Source organism: Nomascus leucogenys, chromosome 23, assembly GCF_006542625.1.
Source record: "Nomascus leucogenys isolate Asia chromosome 23, Asia_NLE_v1, whole genome shotgun sequence".
Taxonomy (NCBI): Eukaryota; Metazoa; Chordata; class Mammalia; order Primates; family Hylobatidae; genus Nomascus; species Nomascus leucogenys.
This window is the reverse complement of record NC_044403.1, coordinates 9,265,933-9,292,051: the sequence shown is the minus strand read 5'-3', so window position 1 is coordinate 9,292,051 and position 26,119 is coordinate 9,265,933. Positions and strand designations below refer to the sequence as shown.

Here is a 26,119-nt window from a genome sequence, read left to right as displayed (position 1 = left end):
GCAAAACAAAAACACAACTGCGTGTCATGCAGTCACTCTATGCAACGCCAATAAAAATATAGTCAGTGCTGCCTACCAGGTAGCAATCTGTCATTCTTGCTCTAAACCCCATTGAAAGGCCGTGCAAAGCTTTGTAATCCTGTAACACGTGGAGGAGGATGTGCTGGAAACAGAAGGGGCTGGGAAGCTGGTGCAGGGACTGAGTCACACCAGGGCAGTCTGAAAACAAAGTTTGTATGCACATGGAGGACAGCTTAGGACATTGATAGGGAAGGGGGTGGAGCCGTTAACTTCTTATGTAACTAAGTCATGGAACTGCTTCATTGAAAACAAGAAAAATACAATAACCACTAATAGTCATTTGTGCTTAGAAAACTGTAGCCACTAGTGAGAACATAGATTTTTTTAATTCTATCTGGTGACCTGCAATCAACACAGATCCTGCCCCTACCTCATTCAAGCTGCCCCTTTCCCATGCTTCAGATGTCCATCTCTGGATCTTTGCAGTCACTGCTTCCCACTTTATGGAGCTTCAACAGCAGCAATGCTGGTTATTCACATGCTCCCCCTGATACTTAAAACCCAGGCTCTAGCTTTTATTTGATTATTTGTTGACAGTAGTGTCAACATGTATCTCATTTTGAAAGAAATCTAAATCAAGATCTCTTAAGAATTATTTGACATTCTTCAAGACCTTCCTCCCATCTCTTCTCGGAATGTGTTAATATACAAGAACAATACCTGTTTTGCTCTTTAGTATTTGTTTGGTGTTTCACTTGCCCACTCACTCCTTCAAGAAACATTACTGCGTATGCATTATACCCTAGGCTCTGTGCTGAACACTGGAGGTATAAAGAGAGTGAACAATTCAAACAGCCCTGGAGCAGAGACAAGTGCATGACTAATTATAATGTAATTTAAAGGCCTTACGGGATCATCCCCAGCACTGTGAAACTGGAGGAAGAAGCAGCATTCAAGTGAGCGAATGTGTATTTGGACTGAGCGAAGGGAATATTCTTCAAGAGAGATTCAAAAGGCTCCTGAAGGAGAGGAGTCATAAAGGATAGCCAAGGCCTTATCCAGGTGAGCAATTTCTATAAGGTGCAGCAAAACCCGGAGGCATCAGAGAGCAGAACACAACTGCAGAACAGAGGACCCCAAGTGGCAGAGGCAAAGGTGAGTATGGTGGTGAGTAACTGGAACAGTAAGGAATTTAACAGTGGAGAAAAGAAACATGTCGACAACATGGCCAATGCTCTCCAAGTTTAAGTTTGGTTAAATATAAACACAGACGTGCTTTTCTTTGTTGCTTTAAAAGAAGAAAAAGGAAAAACGAAACTTTCATTTGAAAAATTCTTCTCTTAGGAGGTATTTATAGAGCAATCTAAGACCCAGGGAGCTATGTGGACAATTAGCTAAATGGGATGAATACTTCACCTCAGAGATTATTACTCATATGCAGAAGTACAGAAGTTGAAAAGTCAAATCTGTGGTTATGAGGGACTTTTTCCCCTGGGCCATACTGGCAAGAATCTGGAAGGTTTTTTTGGTGGCTGTTGTTGGCCTCTTCTTCAATTTATCAGAGTACTTTGTAGAAAACATGCATGCTCCCACGTAATGCCAAAAGTAATGAAATGTAAAACATGATGCAATTCTATGCTTTTTCCTTAATAATTACTGAAATTTATTTTTCTCGGAAAAAACAGACAATCTAGTAGCTTGGCTGACAGCCTCAATTTGCCATCTTGTTGGAGAGTAATTTTGAGACTTTAAGTTCCATGCACATAGGCATAAGATAACTGAGACGTGCTCTTCGATTCTGAAGGGATGGTCCTTTGTTACTAAACAATTTGTAGCACATTTGGTAGTTCTGGTTTGTGGTTAGTTCAGAACCACTGTTTCCACCTGTCCTGTGATTGCATGCCTTGTTTCTTTGTTCAGTATGAGGACCATTTAGTTTGCTGTGTTAACTACCATTATACTTTACTACCAACAGTGAAAAGAGAAATTACTCATTTCTTATTGGCCATAAGCACTAATTTATAGAGGGAGTATATAAAGTTAGGGAGAAAAGTTTTTTTTTCCCCGTCTCCCATCCTCTGCTTAAATTATATATTTTACTTTTAAACTTTTTTACGTGGTCTCACATTTACACTGAATATTTGTTTTGACTTTTTTTTTTCAGGTGGGGTCTCACTCTGTTGCCCAGGCTGGAGTGCAGTGGTGCCATCATGGCTAACTGCAACCTCAACCCCCCTAGGCTCAAGGTATCTTCCCACCTCAGCCTGTAGCTGGGACTATAGACATGTGACACCATGCCCGATTAACTTGTTTGGTTTTTTTTGCATTTTTTGTAGAGACAGGGATTTGCCATGTTACCAGGCTGATCTCAAACTCCTGGGCTCAAGCAATTCTCACGTCTCAGTCTCCCAAAATGTTGGGATTACAGGCATAAGCCACCATACCTGGCCGCCTTCTTCATTTTTTTGCCCCCTTTTTCTTGAGTAAACCACCAGTACCTAGAATAGCCTCTGCATATGGCTTGCACTCAATATATACATTAAAGAGTTAATCAAGAACATTTACTTTAGTCACTAACATTCTGATATGATTTGAATTTGTGTCCCCACCCAAATCTCATGTGGAATTGTAATCCCCCATGTTGGAGGAAGGGCCTGGTGTCAGGTAATCGGATTATGGGAGCAAACCTTCCCTTGCTGTTCTCATGATAGTGAGTGAGTTCTAAGGAGATCTGCTTGTTTTAAAAAGTGAGTGGCACCTCCCACCCTCACTCTCCTCCGCCTGTTCCCACCATGCAATATGTACTGGCTTCCCCTTTGCCTTCCACCATGACTGTAAGTTTCCTGAGGCCTCCCCAGCCATGTCTCCTGTATGGCCTGCAGAACTGAGCGTCAAGAAAACCTCTTTTCTTTACAAACTACCCAGTCTCAGGTAGTTCGTTATAGCAATGTGAGAACACACTAATACACATCCTTTTGGCTTCTATAATCTTAATTTAAAAATGCTCTTTCTGAGAACTTTGGTAATAGTTTCCCATCTTACCCCAAAATTGTGTGTTTGGGCTTCTCTTTCAGTCACTTTCAGGTTTGAATGCACATACTTTGTCACCATTTCAATTTTGATGAGTTGCATTTCTGCTTTTGCCTCCTAGAGTTTCCTTCTTCAGTGAAAGCTTCATGATTATGTCTGCCAAACACCTCCACTTAGATCTTTATTCCAATTGTAATTCAGTAGAGTTCAATTTTTCTCAGCCTAGTGACATTTTCTTTTTTTATTAATCCTTTACAGCCAAATCAAATAAGTTTACATTTCCTTCCTTCCTTCCTTCCTTCCTTCCTTCCTTCCTTCCTTCCTTCCTTCCTTCCTTCCTTCTTTCCTTCCTTCCTTCCTTCCTTCTTTCCCTCCCTCCCTCCTTCCTTTCAAGACAGGGTCTCTTTCTACAGTGAAGGCTGGAGTGGAGTGCTGTGGCACAATCATAGCTCATGGCAGCCTCACATTCCTGGCCTCAAGTGTTCCTCCTGCCTCAGCCTCCCGAGTAGCTGGAACTACAGGTGTGTGCCACCACACTTGCTAATTTTTTTGGTTTTTTTGTGGATACTGGGTCTTAATATGTTGCCTAGGCTGGTCTTGAAGTACTAGCCTCAAGTAATGTTCCTGCATCAGCCTCCCAAAATTTTGGGATTACAGGAATGAGCCATCATGCCCACCTAAATGTTCTTATTTCATAAAATCTCCAAGAGGTAACCCTGAAATCTTATTTGGTGTATTAACTGCTACAGAATGTACATTTTGTTTAAGAAAATACTGTACAATTTGTTCAAGAAAACTTTCCAAAAGGGTCTTTCTTTCTTATCACTATGGGCACACTTCTCTTAAAAATTTCTAAACTCCTAATTTTTAAAATTTTAATTAAGATAAAATACACACATATAATTTACCATCTTTACAATTTTTAAATGTTCAGTTTAATGGTAATAAATACATTTATATTCTTGTTTTGTTCCTTTATCCTCTCCTTCCTACTCCCCTTCTCGGCCTCTGGTAACCTCTAATCTACTCTCTGTCTTCATAGGATCTACTTTTTTAGCACCTGCATGAGAACATGTGATATTTGTCTTTCGGTCCCTGGCTTATTTCGCTTAACAAAATGGCCTCCAGCTCCATACCTGTTGCTGCAAATGACAGGATTTCATTCTTTTTATGGCTGAATAGTACTCCATTGTGTGTGTGTGTGTGTGTGTGTGTGTGTGTGTGTGTGTGTGTATGCCACATTCTCTTTATCCATTCATCTGTTGATAGACATTTAGGTTAATTCCATATCTTGGCTATTGTGAATACTGTTGCAATAAACATGGGAGTGCAGATATCTCTTTGATATACTAATTTTTTTTTTCTTTTGGATATATACCCAGTGGTAGAATTGCTGGATCACATGGAAGTTCTAGTTCTACTTTTAGTTTTTGAGGACCTTCCATACTGTTCTCCATAGTGGCTGTACTATTTACATTTCAACCAACAATATATGACGGTTCCCTTTCTCCACAACCTCCCAGCATCTGTTATTGCCTGTTTTTTTTTTAATACAAGCCATTTTAACTGGGGCAAGTGGATTTTACATTGTGGTTTTGCTTTGCATTTCTCTGATGATTAGTGATGTTGCGCATTTTTTCATGTACCTCCTGGCCATTTGTATGTCTTCTTTTGAGAAATGTCCATTCAGATCTTTTATCCATTTTTAATCAATTTTTTTTTTCTATTGAGTTGTCTATTCAGGTCTCATGCCCACTTGAAAACCAGATTACTAGATTTTTCCTATACAGTTGTTTGAGCTCCTTATAGATTCTGGTTATTAATCCCTTGTCAGATAGATAGTTTGCAAATATTTGCACCCATTCTTTGGGTAGTCTATTCCCTTTGTTGATTGTTTTCTTTGCTGTGCAGAAGCTTTTCAGCTTGATATAATCCCAATTGCCTATTTTTGCTTTGATAGCCTATGCTTTTTCAGGTCTTACATAAGAAATCTTTGCTGGCCAGGGAGAGTGGCTCATGCTAGTAATCTCAGCACTTTGGGAGGCTGAGACGGGGGGATCCCTTGAGTTCAGGAGTTCGAGACCAGCCTGGGCAAGATGGTGAGACTCCATCTCTACAAAAAATTTAAAAATTAGTGGAATGTGGTGGCATGCACCTGTGGTTCTAGCTACATGGAAAGCCAAGGTGGGAGAATTGCTTGAGCCCAGGAGGTCAAGGCCACAATGAGCCAGGTTCATGCCACTACACCCCAGCCTGAGTGACAGAATGAGATCTTTGCTCAGACCAATGTCCTAAAGCATTTCCTTAATGTTTTCTTCAAGTAATTTCATAGTTTCAGGTCTAAGATTCAAGTTGTTAATATACTTTCATTTGATTTCTGTGTATGGTAAGAGAAGGGAATCTAGTTTCATTCTTCTGCATATAATTATCCAATTTTCCCAGCACCATTTATTGAAAAGACTGTCTTCCCCAATACAGTTCTTGTCAACTTTGTCAAAGATGAGTTGGTTGTAAACATGTGGACTTAGGTATCTTGGTTCTCTATTCTGTCCCATTGGTCTACTATGTCTATTTTTATATCAGTACTATGCTGTTTTGGTTATTATAGTTTTATAATACATTTTGAAGTAAGGTAGTGTGGTGATTCTAACTTTGTTCCTTTTGCTCAAGATTGCTTTGGCTATTTGGAGTCTTTTGTAGTTCCGTATACATTTTAGGATTGTTTTTTCTATTTCTGTGAAGAAAGTTATCAGTATTTTAATAGGGATTGCACTGAATCTGTAAATTGCTTTGGGCAGTATTGTCATTTTAACAAAATTAATTCCTCCAATCCATGAATATGGAATATCTTTCCACTTTTGTGTGTTTTCTTCAATTTTTTAAATCATAGTTTTATACTTTTCCTTGTGTAGATCTCTCATGTCTTTGGTTAGATTGATTCCTAGGTATTTTATACTTTTTGTAGCTATTATAAATGGGATTGCTTTCTTGATTTCTTTTTCAGATTGTTCACTGTTAGCATACATAAATTCTACTGATTTTTGTATGTTGATTTTATATCCTGCAATTTTACTGAATTCATTTATCAGTTCTACAAGTTTTTTGGGGGAGTCTTTAGGTTTTTCTAGGTGTAAGATAATGTCATCTGCTAAGAAGGCTAATTTAACTTCTTCTTTTCCAATTTGGATGCCCTTTATTTTTCCTGCCTATTTGTCCTGGCCTCTAAACTCCTATTTGGAAAAAGGCTTTCATGTAATCTAGCCAGTTATGTATTTTTTGTTCTATTCATGTTCTTTATTTGAGCAAAACTGTAATAATTTATTATTTTCAGATTTACTCAGGCAACCTTAAAAAAATTAAAATGCCTAAGCCATCCATGCAGAAATTTTTATTAGCTACTCTTCAAATTACTTTTAAGTGTTGCTGTGTAAAAAGGTAGAAAACAACTCTGACTAAATTTTATTTCTTCCAATATTAAGATATTCCTTTACTTAGCTTACAGAAAATTCACATAGAAAACCTTTGCTGGAGAGCAGAAGTATGGCAGCTCATTGATTAAAAAACCACAATCAAGGCCAGGTGCGTGGCTCATGCCTGTAATCTCAGCACTTTGGGAGGCCAAGGTGGGCAAATCACTTGAGGCTAGGAGTTTTGAGACCAGCCTGGCCAACATGGTGAAACCTCGACTCTACTAAAAATACAAAAATTAGCCAGGCATGATGGTGCACACCTGTAATCCCAGCTACATGGGAGGCTGAGGCATGAGAATCACTTGAACCCAGGAGGCAGGGGTTGCAGTGAGCTGAGATTGCGCCATTGCACCCCAGCCTGAGTAACAGAGTAAGATTCTGTCTCAAAAAAACAAACAGAAACAAAAACACACAATCATTCTTTTTTTTAATACTGTAAATTTGGCAGAAAACTTGCTGAGTAAGTCTCTTTTAAAACTGCCTTTTAAACTCTCAAGTTTAAAAATAAATAAATAAATAAATACATAAATACATAAAGTATATAAATGGTTACAAAATATTGAAGGTTAAGACATCAAAAATTGGCAGGGCACAGTGGCTCACGCCTGTAATCCCAACACTTTAGGAGGCCAAGGCAGATGGATTACCTTAGGTCAGGAGTTCGAGACCAGCCTGGCCAACGTAGTGAAATCCCGTCTCTACTAAAAACACAAAAATTAGCTGGGCATGGTGGCGCACACCTATAATCTCAGCTACTCAGGAGGCTGAGGCAGGAAAATTGCTTGAACCCAGGAGGCAGAGGTTGCAGTGAGCCAAGATCGTGCCATTGTACTCCAGCCTGGGCAACAAGAGTGAAACTCCATCTCAAAAATAAAAAGACATCAAAAATTAACAGTGATTATATCTCAGTGTTGGAATCACATGCACTGTAATTTTCTTCCTGAAGTTGCTTCTACTTTCAAATTTTTTCTTCCTTTTTTTTTTCACAAAAGTTATGTTATGCTTCTCAATGAGATTTTTAAATGTTACCAAAAATTACATCTATTTTTTAATGTTAAGTAATGTGGAGTCCTGAACAATATTTTCTTTCTTTTTTTAAAACATACATCTTGTTTCCCATTTCTGCTTTGCTCATGCCCACACATTGTGTTGGGAATATCTCTCTTAAATTTAACTTATTGATCTCAAATTGTATTATTTACTCCTCTTCACTGAAATACAATTTAGTTGTAAGCTCTGACAGAAATAAGGTGACATGAAAAAAAAAGAAAAGAAAAGGAAAGAAAAGAAAAGAAAATCTTTACCTGGATATCAGTTAATTTGCTCAAGATGCGGCTTGCCAGCTTAGGACCATTCTCCATAGTTGGAATGTGTATTGTCTACAAAAGAAGGGGAAATAAGATAATTTGAGGGTATTCATGTATATGGTGATAACAGATAAGACACTCAAGCAATTCTGCTATACTAAGGCAATTCCACTGAAGTTAAGGAACAGCACTAAAACCTACTGACTCTGAGTGCTAGCTGCTTATGCCAAAGACTTTCATATTCAAAATTTGAACAAAAACTAGCCAATGATAGGTTATACATTGCCTACCACTTAGTTTTAGGGCATAACTGGTTTGTGTACCAGCCTTCAGAATCATTTGAAGAACCAAGGAGAAGCTACAGATACCTAAAATAGTGGCTAAACTTAAAGAACCCTACCTCTTCCAAGATTCTGAGACTCTGTAAGGATGAAAGATTGTCTTCTACGTATTAACCCTCTGGCAGAAATGAGAACTCAAAGATATTTTGCCACAATTTAATGCAAGTCATTCTGGGAGCATACATTGAAGCAAGTTTATGACTTCATAAAAGGGGCTTCTATACCTATCTCTGGCCCAAGCTAAACTTCCAGGGGCCACTACCTCCACAATATTGGATAGCATGATTAAATGCATGGCTGAAAGAGATTTCATGCTTTTAATTTTTATCTGAGTCATGCCTACTCATGCCTTGCTGGCTTGCAGGTTTTGATAGTTTGATTTTAGGAGATAGTCTGTGCTCTTAAACACTTTTCATATTATACCCTTTAGTATAATAGGGTAATTAGAGATACTTTTTGGCTGTAAATGCTTCCTAAGCCAGGATCATTAAAATTATGCTAAACTTTATAAGCTTCTTACTTCTAGAAGTGAAATAATAATTAAACTTAAAAAAAAATCTGGCCTAACGACAACTTCAGTGGATTGATCACATTACCTTGATGCATTATTATCAATGTAAGTATTGACATGAAACAGAATAATTCTTCTCCCATGAAACAGTCAATCTGTAGATGCAATTATGTTAAGAGCAATCCCTTAAAAAACAAGTTCTAAAACCTCAACAAATGAAGCAGCCACTATTAAAGTCAGAGGAGTTGAGCAAAATTCCAGTCAGCTAAGGAAAAATAACTGGAAAGTAAAATTTGAAAACCAGTAGAATTTGCATTTACGTTTGACCCTTGAACAACATGGGTTTGAACTACACAAGTTCACTTACACGTGGACTTTCTTCTGCCTCTGTCACTCCTAAAACAGCAAGACCAATCCCTCCTCCTCCTCCTCCTCCTCCTCAGCCTACTCAACATGATGGACAATGAGGATGAAGACCTTTATGATGATCTACTTCCATGCAATGAATAGTAGATACATTTTTCCTTCCCCATGATTTTCTTAACTTACTTGATTGTAAGAATACATACATATCATATATAACATACAAAATATGCGCCAATCGACTGTTTTTGTTATTGATAAGGCTTCTGGTCAACAGTGGGCTACTAGTAAAGTTTTTGGGGAGTCAAAAGTTATATGTGGGCAGGGCATGGTGATTCATGCCTGTAATGACAGCACTTTGGGAGGTCAAGGCAGGTGAATCACTTGAACTCAAGAGTTTGAGACCAGCCTGTGCAACATCTTGAAACCCCGTCTCTAAAAAAATACTAAAATTAGCCGGGTGTGGTGGTGCACACCTGTGGCCCCAGCTACTTGGGAGGCTGAGGTGGGAGGATCGCTTGAGCTTGGGAAGTGGAGGTTGCAGTGAGCCAAGATTGTGCCCCTGCACTCGAGCATGGGTGACAGAGAAAGACCCCATCTCAAAAAAAAAAAAAAAAAGTTATATGTGGATTTTTCAACTGCATGGGGGTTGACACCCCTAATCCCTGTGTTGTTCAACGATCTGCTGTAATATGAATAACTTGAGCCAGTTCACGTTATAAGAATAATACTTACATGCCTTTAAGTTATAAAGTTAGATGCCAACGTTAATCATAAGTATTGGAGCTTTGGGCCGGGCACGGTGGCTCACACCTGTAATCCCAGCACTTCGGGAGGCCGAGGCAGGTGGATCATGAGGTCAGGAGTTCAAGACCAGCCTGGCAAAGACAGTGAAACCCAGTCCCTACTAAAAAATACAAAAATTAGCTGGGTGTGGTGGTGGGTGCCTATAATCCCAGCTACTTGAGAGGCTGAGGCAGGAGAATTGCTTGAACCTGGGAGGCGGAGTTTGCAGTGAGCCGAGATCGCACCACCGCACTCTAGCCTGGGTGACAGAGCAAGACTCTGCCTCAAAAAAAAAATAAAATAAAATAAGTATTGGAGCTTTGTTATAAAGTGAAAAGCAAAACAATTTGACAAGAAAACAAAAGTATGGCACATATAAAATCAGACTAATTTACTAAGAGGAGAACATTTCTTCCAACCAAATCCTCAAATTCCTTTTGTAAGATTTTAGTAAATGCACCGGGTTTGCCAATGAATAATTCTTGTAAAGTGGTCCACTTACTATTAATAACAGCATTAATAGTAAAAAATCAAGGAATTGACCATTCAAATGCATTTTCCATAACTATTTGCCATTCCTAATCCAGTAGTTTGGAAGTACTTCTGTTAACCAGAAACTGAAATGTAACTACCTATACAGCCTTCCTTAGTGCGCTGGTAGGAAGGAAGAGAGAAGAGTAGAAGACTATCAGCATAGCTCCAATCCTGACATGTAGGTAAGACAGATCTTACACGTGTCCAAGGACAAAACTAACTTCCCACCATGTTTAAGCTTACATGAAATCACTGGAAACATAGTAGATATATGCTAATACAGTTTCATCTGGATAAACTGTCCCAGTTTTTTTTTGTAATGCCAAGTTAAAACAACAACAACAATTAAAAAAACCTAGCATGGTGCAGTGGTGCACTCCTGTAATCCCAGCAACTCAGGAGGCTGAAGCAGAAGGATTGCTTGAGCCCAGGAGTTTGAGGCTGCAGTGAACTATGATCACACCAGTGAATAACCACTGCACTCCAGCCTGGGCAACATAGCGAGACTCCATCTCTTTAAAATAAAGAAAAACAACAACAACAACAACAACAAAACTTTTGCATCTTGGGTCTGGGTCCAAATACAATTTTATTCATACACTTCAATTAAATGTAATTTAATGTGATTGGAAATGATAGGAAATGAGAAAATACTTGTCGTACCTCGCCTTTGTACAGTATATCAGAAACTGGGCAAACAACACAGGCTGTACCAGAACCAAATATCTCTCTCACTCTGTTCCCCTCCAGGGCTGTTGTCAAGTCATCCATGGTGAGGTATCTCTCTGACACCTTAAATTCACCCTGCATGGAATATAAAAAATAACAAGTGTATTTTAAAGGAAAAGGCGTGCAAAACAATTGCAATACTTATTGGTCTGCTTAACATTCTGATTGCACTTAGACAAGGTCATAATCATCCTTCAAGGGAAACCTGGAAGGGGCACACCATCTTATTGGTGAACACACTGAGGTGTTAAGTAACCTACTTCAAGGTCACAGATTTATATATGAGATTATCAGAATATAAAATATAAGATGATCACCACAAGACACATGGTATACTTTAACATATGCCTTCTTTTTTTGCCTTCTTATTTGTTAACTTGTATAAAGTCTCACAAAATTGATGCATCCCAAATGCTGCTTGATACGTGCTCCATGGTAACAGTGTCTTAGGCCGGGTGCGGTGGCTCATGCCTGTAATCTCTGCATTTGGGGAAGCTGAGGCAGGCAGATTACTCGAGGTCACGAGTTTGAGACAAGCCTGGCCAACCTGGTAAAAACCTGTCTCTACTAAAAATACAAAAATTAGCCAGGTGTGGTGGCGGGTGCCTGTAATCCCAGCTACTCAGGAGGCTGAGGCAGGAGAATCGCTTGAACCCACGAGGCAGAGGTTGCAGTGAACCAAGATCACGTCACTGGACTCCAGCCTGGGTGACAGAGCGAGACTCTGTCTCAAAAAACAAAACAAAACAAAAAGATCAGTGTCTTAAACCCTACTTTACCATAAAGAACAATGTATTATATAATATTAATAATTATAGCTACCATTTATCAAGCACCTGTTATTATGCCAAGTTCTGTAATTTTAAGGGTGAGTACTATCATCCCCATTTTACGGATGAGGAAACTAAGGTTCAAGGAGGTTGAAGGGCATCTCCATGGCCACAAAGGAAGTAAATGACAGAAACTCAAATTGAATCCAGGTCAGATCTGATTGGCTCCAAATTTGGTACTCTTTCTACCTTTGTCTTTTTTTTTTTGAGACAGGGTCTTGCCCTGTCACCCAGGCTGGAATGCAGTGGCATAATCTTGGCTCATTGCAGCCTCGACCTCACAGGCCCAAGTGATCCTCCTGTCTCAGTCTCCTGAGCAACTGGGACTACAGGTGTGTGCTGCCATGCCCAACTATGTTTTATATTTTATATTTTATTTTGCAGAGATGGGGGTCTCCCTATGTTGCCCAGGCTGGGCTCATGTGATCCTCCCACCTCAGCCTCCCAAAGTGCTGGGATTATAGTTGTGAGCCACTGTGCACGGCTTACCTATATCTTTTATGGAATAAAGAACAGACTGAATTCAAATATCTGAAATACTCATTATTTTTAAACATTGAATGTATATTTGGACTTTATTTGAGAAATTGTATTGCATGTATTTTTTTCCTAATATGACTAACAGTTGACTTTGCAGTGACAATTCTCTTCCTTCGCTTTCAGCATCACATTCGGTTGATTTTCATCATGGAATGAGTGGTATAACCTCATTGACTTCTGCCAAAGTGTTTGAATATATTCTTTGCTCAAGGATAGGAAATGGGAAAAAGAAAAATCTTGATCCTTTTAAGCTATTTGTTTAAACTAACTGTTTAATTCTCATTCTTTTACATCAGTGGTTCAAGTTCAAAGTTTGTCAACAAGTTATTTGAATAAAGGGCAACAAAAATAGAGAGGTTTAAAAAAAATAAGATAAAAGTATTTTTTTAATTTATAAACCCACAAGAGATAAAAATGGAAATCAAAGCTCTTGGCAATTTTCAAAATATTTTGAACATATTCAAAATATTTGAATATTTAAAAGAAGAACTCATCATGCTGCAGGTAAATTTGGAAGGGCAGGAAAATACATCTACAATAGAAATATGGCCCTTTGAAAGTTTCAATTTCTCTCAGTCTACAATTGCAATTATGTTGTTCAAAGGTAAACAAACTGCAGAAAATCAGCCAAATTAATTGAAAACAAGCTGAGTTTTGTGTCCTGAAAAAGAAAAGAAAAGAAAAGAAAACTCTTTTGTAAATAAGCAGAATTGTTTTTACTCTGCTCACCCTTACTTATCTTTGGACAATTTCCCCTATCTGGCAAGCAGTGGTGACCCCCTACATGCCTCTTGGCATTTCATGTCTCATGTTTTAAAATAGCTTTTAAAATAAATTACAGCTATGAAGTCAAGAAAAAATTTCCTCCTTAATAACCTATTTTTCATGCTAGCAAATCATTAGTGGGGGAAAGTATTTCCACTTGCAACTTGTCATCAAATCTTCTGTACTTGGTTGATATTTTTCTTTAATAAAACAAAAATTACTGAGCTTCAAAAACATCTTTCCAATTGCAAACATATTTAGGACAGGGCAAGCTGTTTGAAATTATACCAACAGTTTGTAAATGTCATGCCCAATGTGCCAGACAGCATGTAGCAGTTGGGTCTTGTCTACTTCAGGGTTTTGTAGAATTATTTATAGCACATTTCATCTATTTTCAAAGTCTTTTCCAGAGAAACCATGCTAGTATGCTCCTAGATAACGTGTGTGTTTCTAAACATTTGTCCTATTACTAGTAGTACTCTTTGACCACAGTAAGCTCAAAGCCTTTTCACGTTCTTTGGAGACCATTTTAACACCTGGGTCAAAAGTTCCATCCAAGAACCTTTACCAGACACCCAATTCATTCAATAATTTGTCTTGAATACGTTATGTCATTTCAAAAACCAAACCTTTTTAAATTTTATTTTATTTATTTATTTATTTTTAGAGACATAGTCTCACCCTGTATTCAGGCTGTAGTGCAGTGGCTTGATCAGAGCTCACTGTGACCTTGACCTCCTGATCTTATGCCATCTTCCCACCTCAGCCCCTCCAAGTAGCTGGGACTACAGGCATGTACCACCATGTTCAGCTAATTTTTTTTATTTTTTTTGTAGATTCGGGGTCTCACTATGTTGCCCAGGCTGGTCTCCAATTCCTGGGCTCAAGTGATCCTCCTGCCTTGGCCTCCCAAAGTGCTAGAACTATACGCATGAACCACTGCACCCAGTCCACCAAATTGTTTAATATGCTTGCCTGTGTCACACAAATTTGAAAGTCTACTGAAAACAACTTTACATTTGCTTGCATGTTCTAATTTTAAAATAGGCAAGTATATGAATTTTGGAGAATGGGGGTAGGACAGAGAGAAAAAGAAGGCAGTCAAACCAATAATGTTATATTAGTAAACATTTATATGTCAGTGAAATTATTTCATTTCTATGACAAGCATGGTTACACTGGTATAAATAAAGGAAAGGAAGACGTATCATTGCCATTTGGCAGCAACACAGACTTGGGAAGTTAAGGACTGGCTGGATGGAAGCACGCAAGTATGAACCGGACAAAAGTTGGTGGGAGATACCTGGTAGATTGAGACTACTACTAGAATACTTCTCCACTACGACATCTTGCTAAACTGGTTTGTCTCTGCCCTTGCTATCAACAATACTTATTTTAATAGTCTTGCCAAGAAAGCCCTTCTAGAAGAATACTTTTCATTCATGTTAGAATTTAAAGATTAGATAACATTGGTTGGAACCACAGGATATTATTTCAACACTAGGCTGGGCTTATTTTGATTATTTTTTATTTCAGGCTTACAAAAGTTGTTCATATCAAATGCACCCACCCACTGATGTGCCAGGTCCAGAATGCACTGCCTTGTCACTCCTGGAAGAATGATGCCATCTAGCGGAGGAGTTGCCAGTTCTTCTTCTGTCAATCAAAAATTGGGATGTTTTCAAACTTTCAGTGCATTAGGTATGCCTTATTATCAATAGCCATTTTTTTAAAATAAACCATCACAATGTTGCTATTAACAAACATAAAGAAAATGTTACTGCTCTGCATGGTCAAATTTCACAAATCAGTTCACACTTCAGGTAGACCCTTATTAAAAAAAAGAGAAAAGAAAAGAAAAGAAAGAAAGAAAGGGAAAGAAAGAGAGAAAAAGAAAAAGAAAGAAAGAAAGAAAGGAAGGAAGGAAAAGAAAGAAAGAAAGAAAGAGGAAAGAAAGAAAGAAAGAAGGAAAAGAAAGAAAGAAAGAGAGAAAGAGAAAGAAAGAGAGGAAGGAAGGAAGGAAGGAAGGAAGGAAGGAAGGAAGGAAGGAAGGAAGGAAGGAAGGAAGGAACTTATCTAATCATCTTCAGTTTACCCTTAGCCGGTAAAATAATGAGATGGTTTTCCACCAACAAACAGAGTTATTGCATGGTCTTAAGAGGAACATTCTGAAGTGAAAATTTACCTTAGTAGATGAAAGGTGATTAGTAATTAGAATAATGTAGACAGGATCCTACTCAGAAAAACTGGTCATTACCAAACCTTCTAAGAATGCTATGGAGGAGGCTATCCCCAAGAAGGGTGTGTGCCTACTGAGGCTGCTCACTGCTTCCACGCTGCCGTTGGAGAGTCTTTTTTTTTCTTTTTTTTTGAGGCAGAGTTTTGCTTTTATTACCCAGGCTGGAGTGCAGTGGTGGCATCTCAGCTCACTGCAACCTTTGCCTCCTGGGTTCAAGTGATTCTCCTGCCTCAACCTCCTGAGTAGCTGGGACTACAGGTGCATGCCACCACGTCCGGCTTGTTTTTGTATTTTTAGTAGAGATGGGGTTTTACCATGTTGGTCAGGCTGGTCTCGATCTCCTGACCTCAGATGATCCGCCCACCTTGGCCTCCCAAAGTGCTGGGATTACAGGCGTGAGCCACCGTGTCCAGCCTGAGAGTCTATCTTTAGTGATTTTCAAACCTGGTGGAGCATCAGCAACAAGTATGGAGATGCTGCCTTCACCCTCTGAGATTCAAATGTAAAGGGCTTATCAGAGTGAGCTCAAGCACGTATATGGCTAAAAAAGAAGACATTCAAGAAACAAAACTCCAAAGCTGAGCTACTGGTCTACTGTGAGATGACTGCAGACATCCCTAACTACTGTGAGGTCTAGTAGGACAACTGTTCACAGGCATCATGTGTGATCCATCAGCTGCACAAGCTCTCTTTACAGTACCCTCTGGCACTCAGCATCTCCCTTTCCTCCCCACCTCTGACACTCAGGAGTCTGAATCTAGTGAGTCTTGACACTGAGGCCACCACCCTCTCCCTCAATGCACGGTGGTTCTAGGCTCGCCCACTCCACTGGGGTTACATCAGACATGCCCAATAATCAAGCTCTATCTGGAATACCAAACTCTATCTTCATCCTTCTATCCTCAAAACTGGGCATTGTGCCTAGCTCAGAGTGTATATAATAAATGTTTTTGAGTAAAAAATAAATGAATAAGTTATCTTTGCTAGGATACAGCAGTATGGCTTTTTTGAATTTTGTTTCTGAAAATCATCTGCTGAAAATTGCTTTCTGGAAAGGAGAAAATTTGTTCTTGGCAATGTTCTTAGGGCTACTCTTTGTCATGTTTAGAAGTGTTGATGATCTCAAAATAAACATGTGTTTTGCAATAGCTAGCCAACTAGATACATAAATGTATGGATCTATTTGTGTGTGTATATATATGTACGCACACACACACACTTCCAGTGCCCCCAAACCGGACCTTTCCTAAAGCTTGCTGAGCGCTGAGACTACATGAAGTTAAATGAAAACAGCAGCCCCGCATGTGCGAGTGCTGTTTTGTGAAACATATTTAACACCCAGAACTGTAACCACTAGCCTGAGGTCAAGGAACAGAACATCTGCTTCTCTGGTTGCCAGACAGAGATGATGACACGACAACATTTGGGTGAGAAATATTCATTTTCCTCTGCAACCACAAACATACTTACAAGAGCCAGAAATCACTCCAGATTGCCCAACATGAGGAAAACAGAACCTACAAATGCAGCTTGTTTTTGACAAAGAAATCATTTTTAGGAGATGAGGAATTTAGAAGCAATAACAGCAGGATTCATCTGTGACTTCCCAAAGTCAAACACTAATGGAAACCAGGAACGTAGGTCTGCATAAGTGCCCTAAACACCATCAGCACAATTAGCCATTTATTCTACAAATACATATTGAGTGCTGTTTACTGTTTTAAGCTCTACGAATACAGCAGTGAACAAAACTGACATATCTCCCTGCTTACTTTCTAATAGACACAGGTAAACATTTATTGTGTTGATAGTATGTTAGACTACACGGGGGGAAATAAAGAAGGAAAAGCAATGAAGAATGCTGGAATGCTGGGGAGAAATGGGAAAGGGAGTTTATGATTTTGATTAAGATCTCAAGGAAAGCCAGACTGAGAACGTGATTTGTAAGCAAAGATTTGGAGGATGTCAAAGAGCAGGCAGTGCAGACATCTCAGGAAGAGTGCTCCAAGTCGAGTCCGTATACACGCCTGACGTGTCCGAGAAGACTCGTGATGTGGCCTGAGCAAAACCGAGACTCACTGCTGTGCCTGTTTTCCCAAAGTGACTGTGAACTCAACCGCAAGGGCTGGGTCTTATTTTTCAGGGTATCTCCAGGGTCCAGGATATGATACAATGCTTTGTTCGAATGGTGAATAGCAAGTGTATGGGTTAAATTACTCATCAACAGAGTGACGATGTGTGATCTTACCACCATGGGTGCTGTTACTGAAATCAAAACTCCCATGAGTTACAAGCTGAGTGCCACACATAGTGACTGCGCAGCACTGTGCTTTGAACACACACTACCCACCACCCCATCCACCTTCCTGCACCAGCCATCTCAACCAACAGGAGCAGTGCGTGTGGGCGCTCATGAAAAGATGGCAGGCTATTACCAAATGAACTCTGTTTATACCTCCTATCGGTAACGTTTGTGAAAATCAATATCGTGCTGATTTTCAACTCGTTTGTTCATTGTATTTTCCTAAAATCATATGATATAAATCAAAGTTACTTCAGAATTGCATGTCTTTTTTTTAGCCCAAAGGTTTTTCCTAACATTCTATTTACTTCAAATATTTATTCTATTTCCTTTCTCCTTATTCTGAATTTTATTTATTCTGTTAGATGAACATCCCCAAAGTGAAGGAGTATATTAAAACTAAAGTTATCCCAGGCAACCATAATCTGAATAGTAACTAACATTCTTAAGGTCTTGTATATTTTGCAAGAGGCAGAAGACAAATTCACTCATTTCTATTCTGACCTTTAAAAGCCATGGTGGAAATGTTTCATGATTATTGTTTGGAAAAAGAACAATTTTCCACCAGGACATTTCTGGTGTTTCTGGTTAAATCATGTAGCTCTGATTCAGAGTGTACTCAAATTCTGACATCTCCCATCCATAAAAATAATGATGGTACCACCTCTGAATGACCTAACTGTTTTTGTTTTGAGCTGTGTGGTTTTTTGGTGGAGTTTGGGGTGGGGGTAAGAGTGGGCAGATGGGAAGAAGAGTAGAATCGGCCTACTATCTTCTAACTGCAGAGGTCAACACTGGCTACAATCTTCCAAGCATAGCTTTTGTTATATGTCACATATAGCAACTCAAATTTATAAATCATAAATATTCCAGTAAAAATTTTATTTTCAAACAGTGCCAAGTACAAACAGCAGGAATGGAAGGATGAGAATGATCTGTATCTGTTTTTCGTATGCCAAGGATTACCAATGGCCAAGCCCAGGACAAGGCGTACTCATCATCCCTTCTGTTTATTCTACCTCTGACTGCAATATAAGACTCATTTTGTTAGTTTCTGCAACTAACACTAAAATTAGTACTTAGCTCTGAATTCAGCCACATCTAAATTACCATTTTCCTCTTTTTGTAGCCAAATAACATTAGAGCAAGAGAGGCTACTGTAGCTACTTTCAAATATAAGTTGCATTTTAAAAAATTTAATTGAAACTACTAACACTGAGACTTCATAAGTATTTGGAAACATCATTTACATTTCTAGTCTCTATAATTACTACTGTGAAATGAACAACCTAAGAATGTAAACAAGTCTAAAAATGTGTTTCTAAATTTGGTATGATTATCAAAATTCTAATAGAAATAAATGCCATTGGCCATTTAATTCAATATCATACACACTGCCAACACTTCACTGAACCCCTATGGTCTGACAACTAATTTAAAAAAAACAGCAAAGAAAAGTAATGAGTAGTCAGGATATTAAAGATAATAGAGAAATATTGATATCTATAGTGGATATATGAAATTGTCTTGAATGAACCAGGATCTAGATACAGTCCCAAGATACATTGATTTGTCTTTTAAAATGGTGCTCTTTAATCAAATTGAGTTCTAGAGTAAATTTGGAGAGATTGTGATACATTTTCAAAATATGTAGAAAGGGCAACAATTGTTAAAAGAATTACAGCCAGAGAGTACACAAAATCCTTCCAGTAGAAGCAGTACACTGCATTTATTACTATAGCATTTTATATACGGTATATGGTGAATGACCATTGACCTGATCTGAGACCTATGTCCCAATGCAAGGTGTTCAGATAGGAAGATCATCGGGGAACTGCAGAAGGGATAAGGAAGCAAATCTTCCAATCATGATAACTTAAATCCCTTAATGTGACATCTCAATATCTCAATAATCAGTACATCTGAGCCAAAAAAACAAAAAAACGAAAAACAGAAAACCTCCAGAGCTTCTTTAAATCGAAACTCGGCCGGGTGCAGTGGCTCACACTTGTAATCCCAGCACTTTGGGAGGCCAAGGTGGGTGGATCACCTGAGGTCAGGAGTTCAAGAACAGCCTGACCAACATGGCGAAACCCCATCTCTACTAAAAAGTACAAAAATTAGCTGGGCGTGGTGGCAGGTGCCTGTAATCCCAGCTACTCGGGAGGCTGAGGCAGGAGAATTGCTTGAACCAGGGTGCAGTGAGCTGAGATCACGCCATTGCACTGCAGCCTGGGCGACATAGTGAGACTCCACCTCTTTAAAAAAAAAAGAAAGAAAGAAAGAAGAAAAAAAAGAAACTCACGTCTATTTGGGCAGCAAAAGCACAGTAGTCCTTACTTAGCCTTTGGAACTGTGCTACTTACTCCCTTGTACTAAGTTTCTGGCTCTTTTCTTTCTGGTCCTGTTGAAAATGACTGAGAAATGCACAGAGTGAAATCTGAGTGGATTACCTCCATCTTCATTTATCCAGTAAAGAAAAAGATTCATAGTTCCCACTTCAGTGATCTGATGGTCCTCTCCATAGAGCCACAGGACCTGCTGACACCCATTATCTACTGCTTCACACTGGGCAAAAAGAGATGAGCCGTAATTCCTTTAAGAAAGAGAAAATACACAGGTTACGAACATACTTCATCCCCACTCCCTCATCTTCTACCCTCTGATAGCCTCAAGCTCTTAATTCACATGTGGTCGTAGTGAAGGTATTATGTTCTTAATATACATACACTCTGAAGTCAACTGCATAACATTAAAGGAAAACTCATTAGAAAATCTAAGTGATTTAACTGCATTCATCGGAGACAGAACAACGTGAAACCTTGAAATTTTAACTTGAAATGTAATGATAGAAGAACACAGGTAAATAGCCAAGTTAATGAGAACAGTTAAAATTACTGAGTATGTTTCCACACACAAAGCAATTTTACATGAATTATTTCATTTAAATCTCACACCAATACTATGAGGTAGACACTATCATTATTTCCACTGTTCAGATGAGAAACTAAGGTTTAGAGAAGTAACTTCTGTCAAGCTGCAGTAGAAGAGCAGCAAGTGTGAGCACTCTTATCTAACACCTTTTAATGTATCCAAGGAACACATAATGCCCAATGTCTAAATTCCCCTAAAAGATAGGACAAATGTTAAAAGTCTCGATGTTGACCAAAAAGTATTTCAAAAGCCTATTTTTCTCAGCCTGCACCATTCATCTCAGATTATTTAAAATGAAAGGAACACAGCACATTTTCCTGGAATGACAATTTAGTGTTATAATACTTTTAAGGTATCATCTTTTATCTAAACTTACATGGAAAAATTATGGAGTGTATTATAAAATAGGGATGAATATTTTAGACAAAACATGAGAGTCCTCAAATAAATGTGATGACTGCTTGCCTCCCTACACCCCTGGTTGTATAACTCACTAAGTCTGAGAAGTACTGCCATAAGACAGTCAGGGGTCGGGAATAAATTCTAGACCTCCTGTTGCACCATGAAATCCCCAGAAATACACAGAAACAATAAAAAACAACTAAAACGACTACAAATGTAGTAATGTAAAACTCCTACATTACATTACATTAATGTAATCTACCACAAAATATCTGTTTAGGTCTCTTAGACTCTTTTACATCTGGGTAAAATTACAATTTGTACTGTTGTCTAAATAAAAGTTGAGCATGAGGCCAGGCGTAGTGGCTCATGTCTGTAATCCCAGCACTTTGGGAGCCCGAGATGGGCGGATCACTGAGGTCAGGAGTTCGAGACCAGCCTGGCCAACATGGTGAAACCATGTCTCTACTGAAAATACAAGAATTAGCTGGGTGTGGTGGCAGGTGCCTATAATCTCAGCTGCTAGGGAGGCTGAGGGAGGAGAATCATTTTAACCCGGGAGGCAAAGGTTGCAGTGAGCCAAGATTGCACCACTGCACTCCAGCCTAGGTGACACAGTGAGACTCTGTCTCAAAAAAAATAAAAATTAAACATTAGAGCCACATGTTAGTGTATATCTACTGTTTTCATCTGCACTATATTCCATACTCTTATAAAAACATAGTCTTTCTATAGAGCTATGTCATTCTGCTTAGACTGATAATATAGCATCTTGCCCTACCACAACTGATGACAATATAGCATCTTGCCCTGCTGCAGCTGAATTAAAGGGTGGGCATATAACCTAAGATAGTCACATGATTCCTTCTTTGGGTGCATTCACTCATTTTAATGTCTATAATGTGAAATACAGGCATTTTCCCCCTTCTGGGGTTGCTTGCTAGGTACGCTGTAAACCTGGGGTTGGCTGTGTCCATGATCACCACACTTCACAGAAGAAAGCATCTGAAGTGGGAGAGCCCTAGGCCAACATGGAGCCAGAAGCTCTGACCAGAGGTAGAGGAAGAAAGGAAGAAAAAGCGGGATGTGCAAAAGACACAAGAAACTTGGAAATAATTGCTTTAGCCCCTAGCAAGTCCACTGCTAGCATCCTAGTTTCATAAGCCCATGTCTGCTTAAGATCATTTCCAGGCCGGGCACGGTGGCTGACGCCTGTAATCCCAGCACTTTGGGAGGCCGAGGTGGGCAGATCACCTGAAGTTGGGAGTTTGAGACCATCCTGATCAACATGGAGAAACCCTGTCTCTACTAGAAATACCAAAAAAATTAGCCGGGAGTGGTGGCCCATGCCTGTAATCCCAGCTACTCTGGAGGCTGAGGCAGGAGAATTGCTTGAACTCGGGAGGTGGAGGTTGCAGTGAGCCGAGATTGCGCCATCACACTCCAGCCTGGGCAACAAAAGCGAAATTCCGTCTCAAATAAATAAATAAATAAACAAATAAATAATAATTTCGAGTTAGTTTTCTGACTTGCAACTGAAAGAATATTGACTAATAGCTGAAATATTCCAGTATGCTGTGGAAAATAGACATCATACTATGGTGATTGCAATTGGAGCATGATGAGGTTGACTCACACCAAGGTAATGTTAAGAGTCCTTAAAAGGGCTGGGCGCAGTGGCTCACGCCTGTAATCCCAGCACTTTGGGAGGCCAAGACAGCCGGATCATGAGGTCAGGAGATCCAGACCACCCTGGCTAACATGGTGAAACCTCGTCTCTACTAAAAATACAAAAAATTAGCCAGGCATGGTGGCAGGCGCCTGTAGTCCCAGCTACTTGGGAGGCTGAGGCAGGAGAATGGTGTGAACCCGGGAGGTGGAGCTTGCAGTGAGCCGAGATCGCACCACTGCACTCCAGTCTGAGCGACAGAGTGAGACTCCATCTCAAAAAAAAAAAAAAAAAAAAAAAAAAAAAGTCCTTAAAAGGGCCAGGCGCAGTGGCTTATACCTGTAATCTCAGCACTTTGGGAGGCCGAGGCAGGCGGATTACTTGAGGTCAGGAGTTCGAGACCAGCCTGGCCAACATGGTGAAACCCTGTCTCTACCAAAAATATAAAAAATTTGCTGGGTTTGGTGGACCACGCCTGTAATCCCAGCTACTCGGGAGGCTGAGGCAGGAGCACCACTGGCACCAAGGAGGCAGAGGTTGCAGTGAGCTGAGATGGTGCCACTGCACTCCAGCCTAGGAGACAGAGTGAGACTCTGTCCCCTCCCAGCAAAAAAAAAAAAAAGAGCCATTAAAAGACCCTTAAAACATATACTTCTAAATACAGATGACAAAATATAAATTCTTGGTCAATGTGGAGATGAAGCAAGTCTGGTATACGGATAGGAAGCTATTAAAAAAACAATAAAATACATAAAAATTAAAATGACAAAGACAACAGATAGGAAGCTATTGTTTAATGACCATAAAAAGTCAAATAATCCTTATTCATAACTGATAGTAAATAGATAACTGAGTTAAATTATAAATGCTTTTTAATAATGAGTATAAACCAGATTGCAGGGGACGTCTGGTAGAAAGACCATGGGCTTGTCGTTAACAGACCTGGGGACAGCTCTTGCATTTCTACTATTTGGTATATGTGAACTTAAGCAAGTTAGTCCTTATTTTTGCCTCACTTAATTCATCTGGCAAATAAAAATATCTACTTTATATATCTCATTGGGTTGCTTGGAAAAAATAAATAATAACAATAAAAGCCAAAAAATGAGTTACAAGAGACTGTTACATCCTAATGAAATTAAGTTTAAAAAAAAATAACTATTTTGGTGGGGTGTGATGGCTCATGCCTATAATCCCAGTGACTCAGGAAACCGAGGCAGGAGGATAGCTTGAGGCCAGAAGTTCCAGACCAGCCTGGGCAACACAGCAAGACTACTTCTCTAAAAACTAATAATAATAATAACTATTTTACTTGAATTTTTTCTCATTCGTAGACACAACTACGAAGTAGTGAAGTAGTGAAGTTTTACCATACCTGAAAATACATTATTTTTTCATATACAAAATGCCCTTTAGACTGTATTTAAAAACACATAGGGAATTCTTACAGGATGACTATTTAGCCTTTCAAAGAAGCTTCTAAATACAAGTGCATACACATTTCTGAAAGTGTAGCTGAATTAAAACCATGGCTCCTTAGCTTCATGAAGCACTGGGAAGGAAAGAAGATTAAAGACAGTGACTATTTCAATGCACTGAAAAGAAAAGGGTTTTTTATGTTTAAGTTTGAATTGATTGATTGATGTATTATTATATTCTGTAGATGGTCTTTATTCCCCCAAACAAATTTTAATTTTCTCAAAGTTCTCTCACAGGTGTAAGCTATATTATTAATGTCCACAGGATAACTGATACCATGGTAATATAGTTGGGTTCCCGCCAGTGTGCTGCCAATATTCATAAGAGAAACATGTTCTTGGAGGAAACAGAAAAATGAAAAAGTAAGAAAGCTGTTGACATAGAAACATTTCAAGATAGTTTTAAATAGAATAGATATCTGGGAGGATAGACATATTAAATACATCCCTCCAAAAGAATAAATTCTATTATGTAAAATTTAACTGATTTCTTCTAAGATAAAGAGAGTCCAGGGAATGAAATGAGAAAGTAAGAAAACCTCACAACATCAGTGACTGTGAGGATCCACAGGTTGAGGATCCCTAATTCAAAACTTTGAAATGCTCTAAAATCTGAAACTTTTTCGGTGCCAACATGATGCTCAATTTGGATTTCGAATTTTTCGGATTAGGGATGCTCAAAGAGAAATACTCCAAAATCTGAAATCCAAAACACATCTGGTCCCAAGTATTTCAGATAAGAGATATGCAACACATACCTGCCAGACTGGGTACTAAGTAGTAAACCACATTATTTCATTGAGTCATCTAAAAACAACCCTAGACTTTATTGTTCTTTGGAAGACTTGGAGAGAGGACTCAGTTGTAGAAGATCTCACAGATAGTTAAGTGTGTAACTCCCAGACACTTGGCTCCTAAACCCAAGCTTTGAACCATTAGGTTATCATACTGCATTTGCTGAGAGCTTTCTATATGCCAAGTACTGTCCTAGGCCCTTTCTATTATCTCACTTAATCTGTGCAAGGTATTATTGCCTCAACTTTATAAATGAGGAAACTGATACATAGAGCAGTTAAGTAACATGCCCAAGGCAATTAGGTTGGTTTGTTTTTAAAGACTTCAGGTTTTTTCAGAGCAGTTTTAGGTTCCCATCAAAACTGAAAGGAAAGTACAAAGATTTCCCATATCCCCTTCTCCCCATCCAAATGAGTAGTTTCTACCATTACCAATGCCTCACACCAGAGTGGTATATTTGCTGCAATTAATGAACCACACTGACATACCATTATCACCTGAAGTCTACAGTTTCCATTAGTGTTCATTCCTGGTGTACATGCTATGGGTTTGGACAAATCTATAATGACATTTACGCACCATTATGACAGTTAGGTTTTTAAGCCAGGTCTTTCTGACTTCAAAGCTTGTACTCTTAAATGCAGAATCAGAATGCAAGGAAAAAAGAAAAAACTAAGAGAGAGAGAGAATTTTTGTGTGTGTGTGTGCACGTGTGCATGTGCAAGAGAGAGAGAAAAAGAGAGAAAGAGAGAGAGAGCAACAGAAAGCCTTATTCCTCCCAAATTAACTAAGGAATCACCTGGAACTAAAGATGCTTCCACAGTGCAAGACCTTTCTCTAGCTCAGTGCTTCTCAAGTTTGGCTGCATGCTAAAGAATCCTGACGCTCAGTCTCTGCCCTAGAAAAATAAACCAGAATCTCTGGAGGAAGGAAACAGGCATCAGTATTTGGTAACACTCCCAGGTGATCTTAATTTGTAACCAAGGTGAGGCCCACTATACTGGGCCTCTCCTTTAGATGTGTGCAACTGTATTACTTTTCTCATTTGTAATATATTTAGAAATAGAAGGATA

At 39.0% G+C, this 26,119-nt stretch overlaps 1 protein-coding gene across 3 annotated transcripts in view; it reads right to left on the bottom strand.

Moving 5' to 3' along the window:
* Positions 1 to 26,119, bottom strand: part of BCAT1 (branched chain amino acid transaminase 1) — a 132,983-nt gene that overhangs the window by 6,280 nt on the left and 100,584 nt on the right. For all 3 annotated transcript variants that reach the window (XM_012502471.2, XM_003265600.4, XM_030804613.1), the window contains exons 7-10: positions 20,222 to 20,364; positions 14,798 to 14,883; positions 11,027 to 11,167; positions 7,826 to 7,900 (exon numbers count right to left, since the gene is read on the bottom strand). In XM_012502471.2, the coding sequence (XP_012357925.1) occupies positions 7,826 to 7,900; positions 11,027 to 11,167; positions 14,798 to 14,883; positions 20,222 to 20,364 (445 nt within the window). The remainder of the gene's footprint in view (positions 1 to 7,825; positions 7,901 to 11,026; positions 11,168 to 14,797; positions 14,884 to 20,221; positions 20,365 to 26,119) is intronic.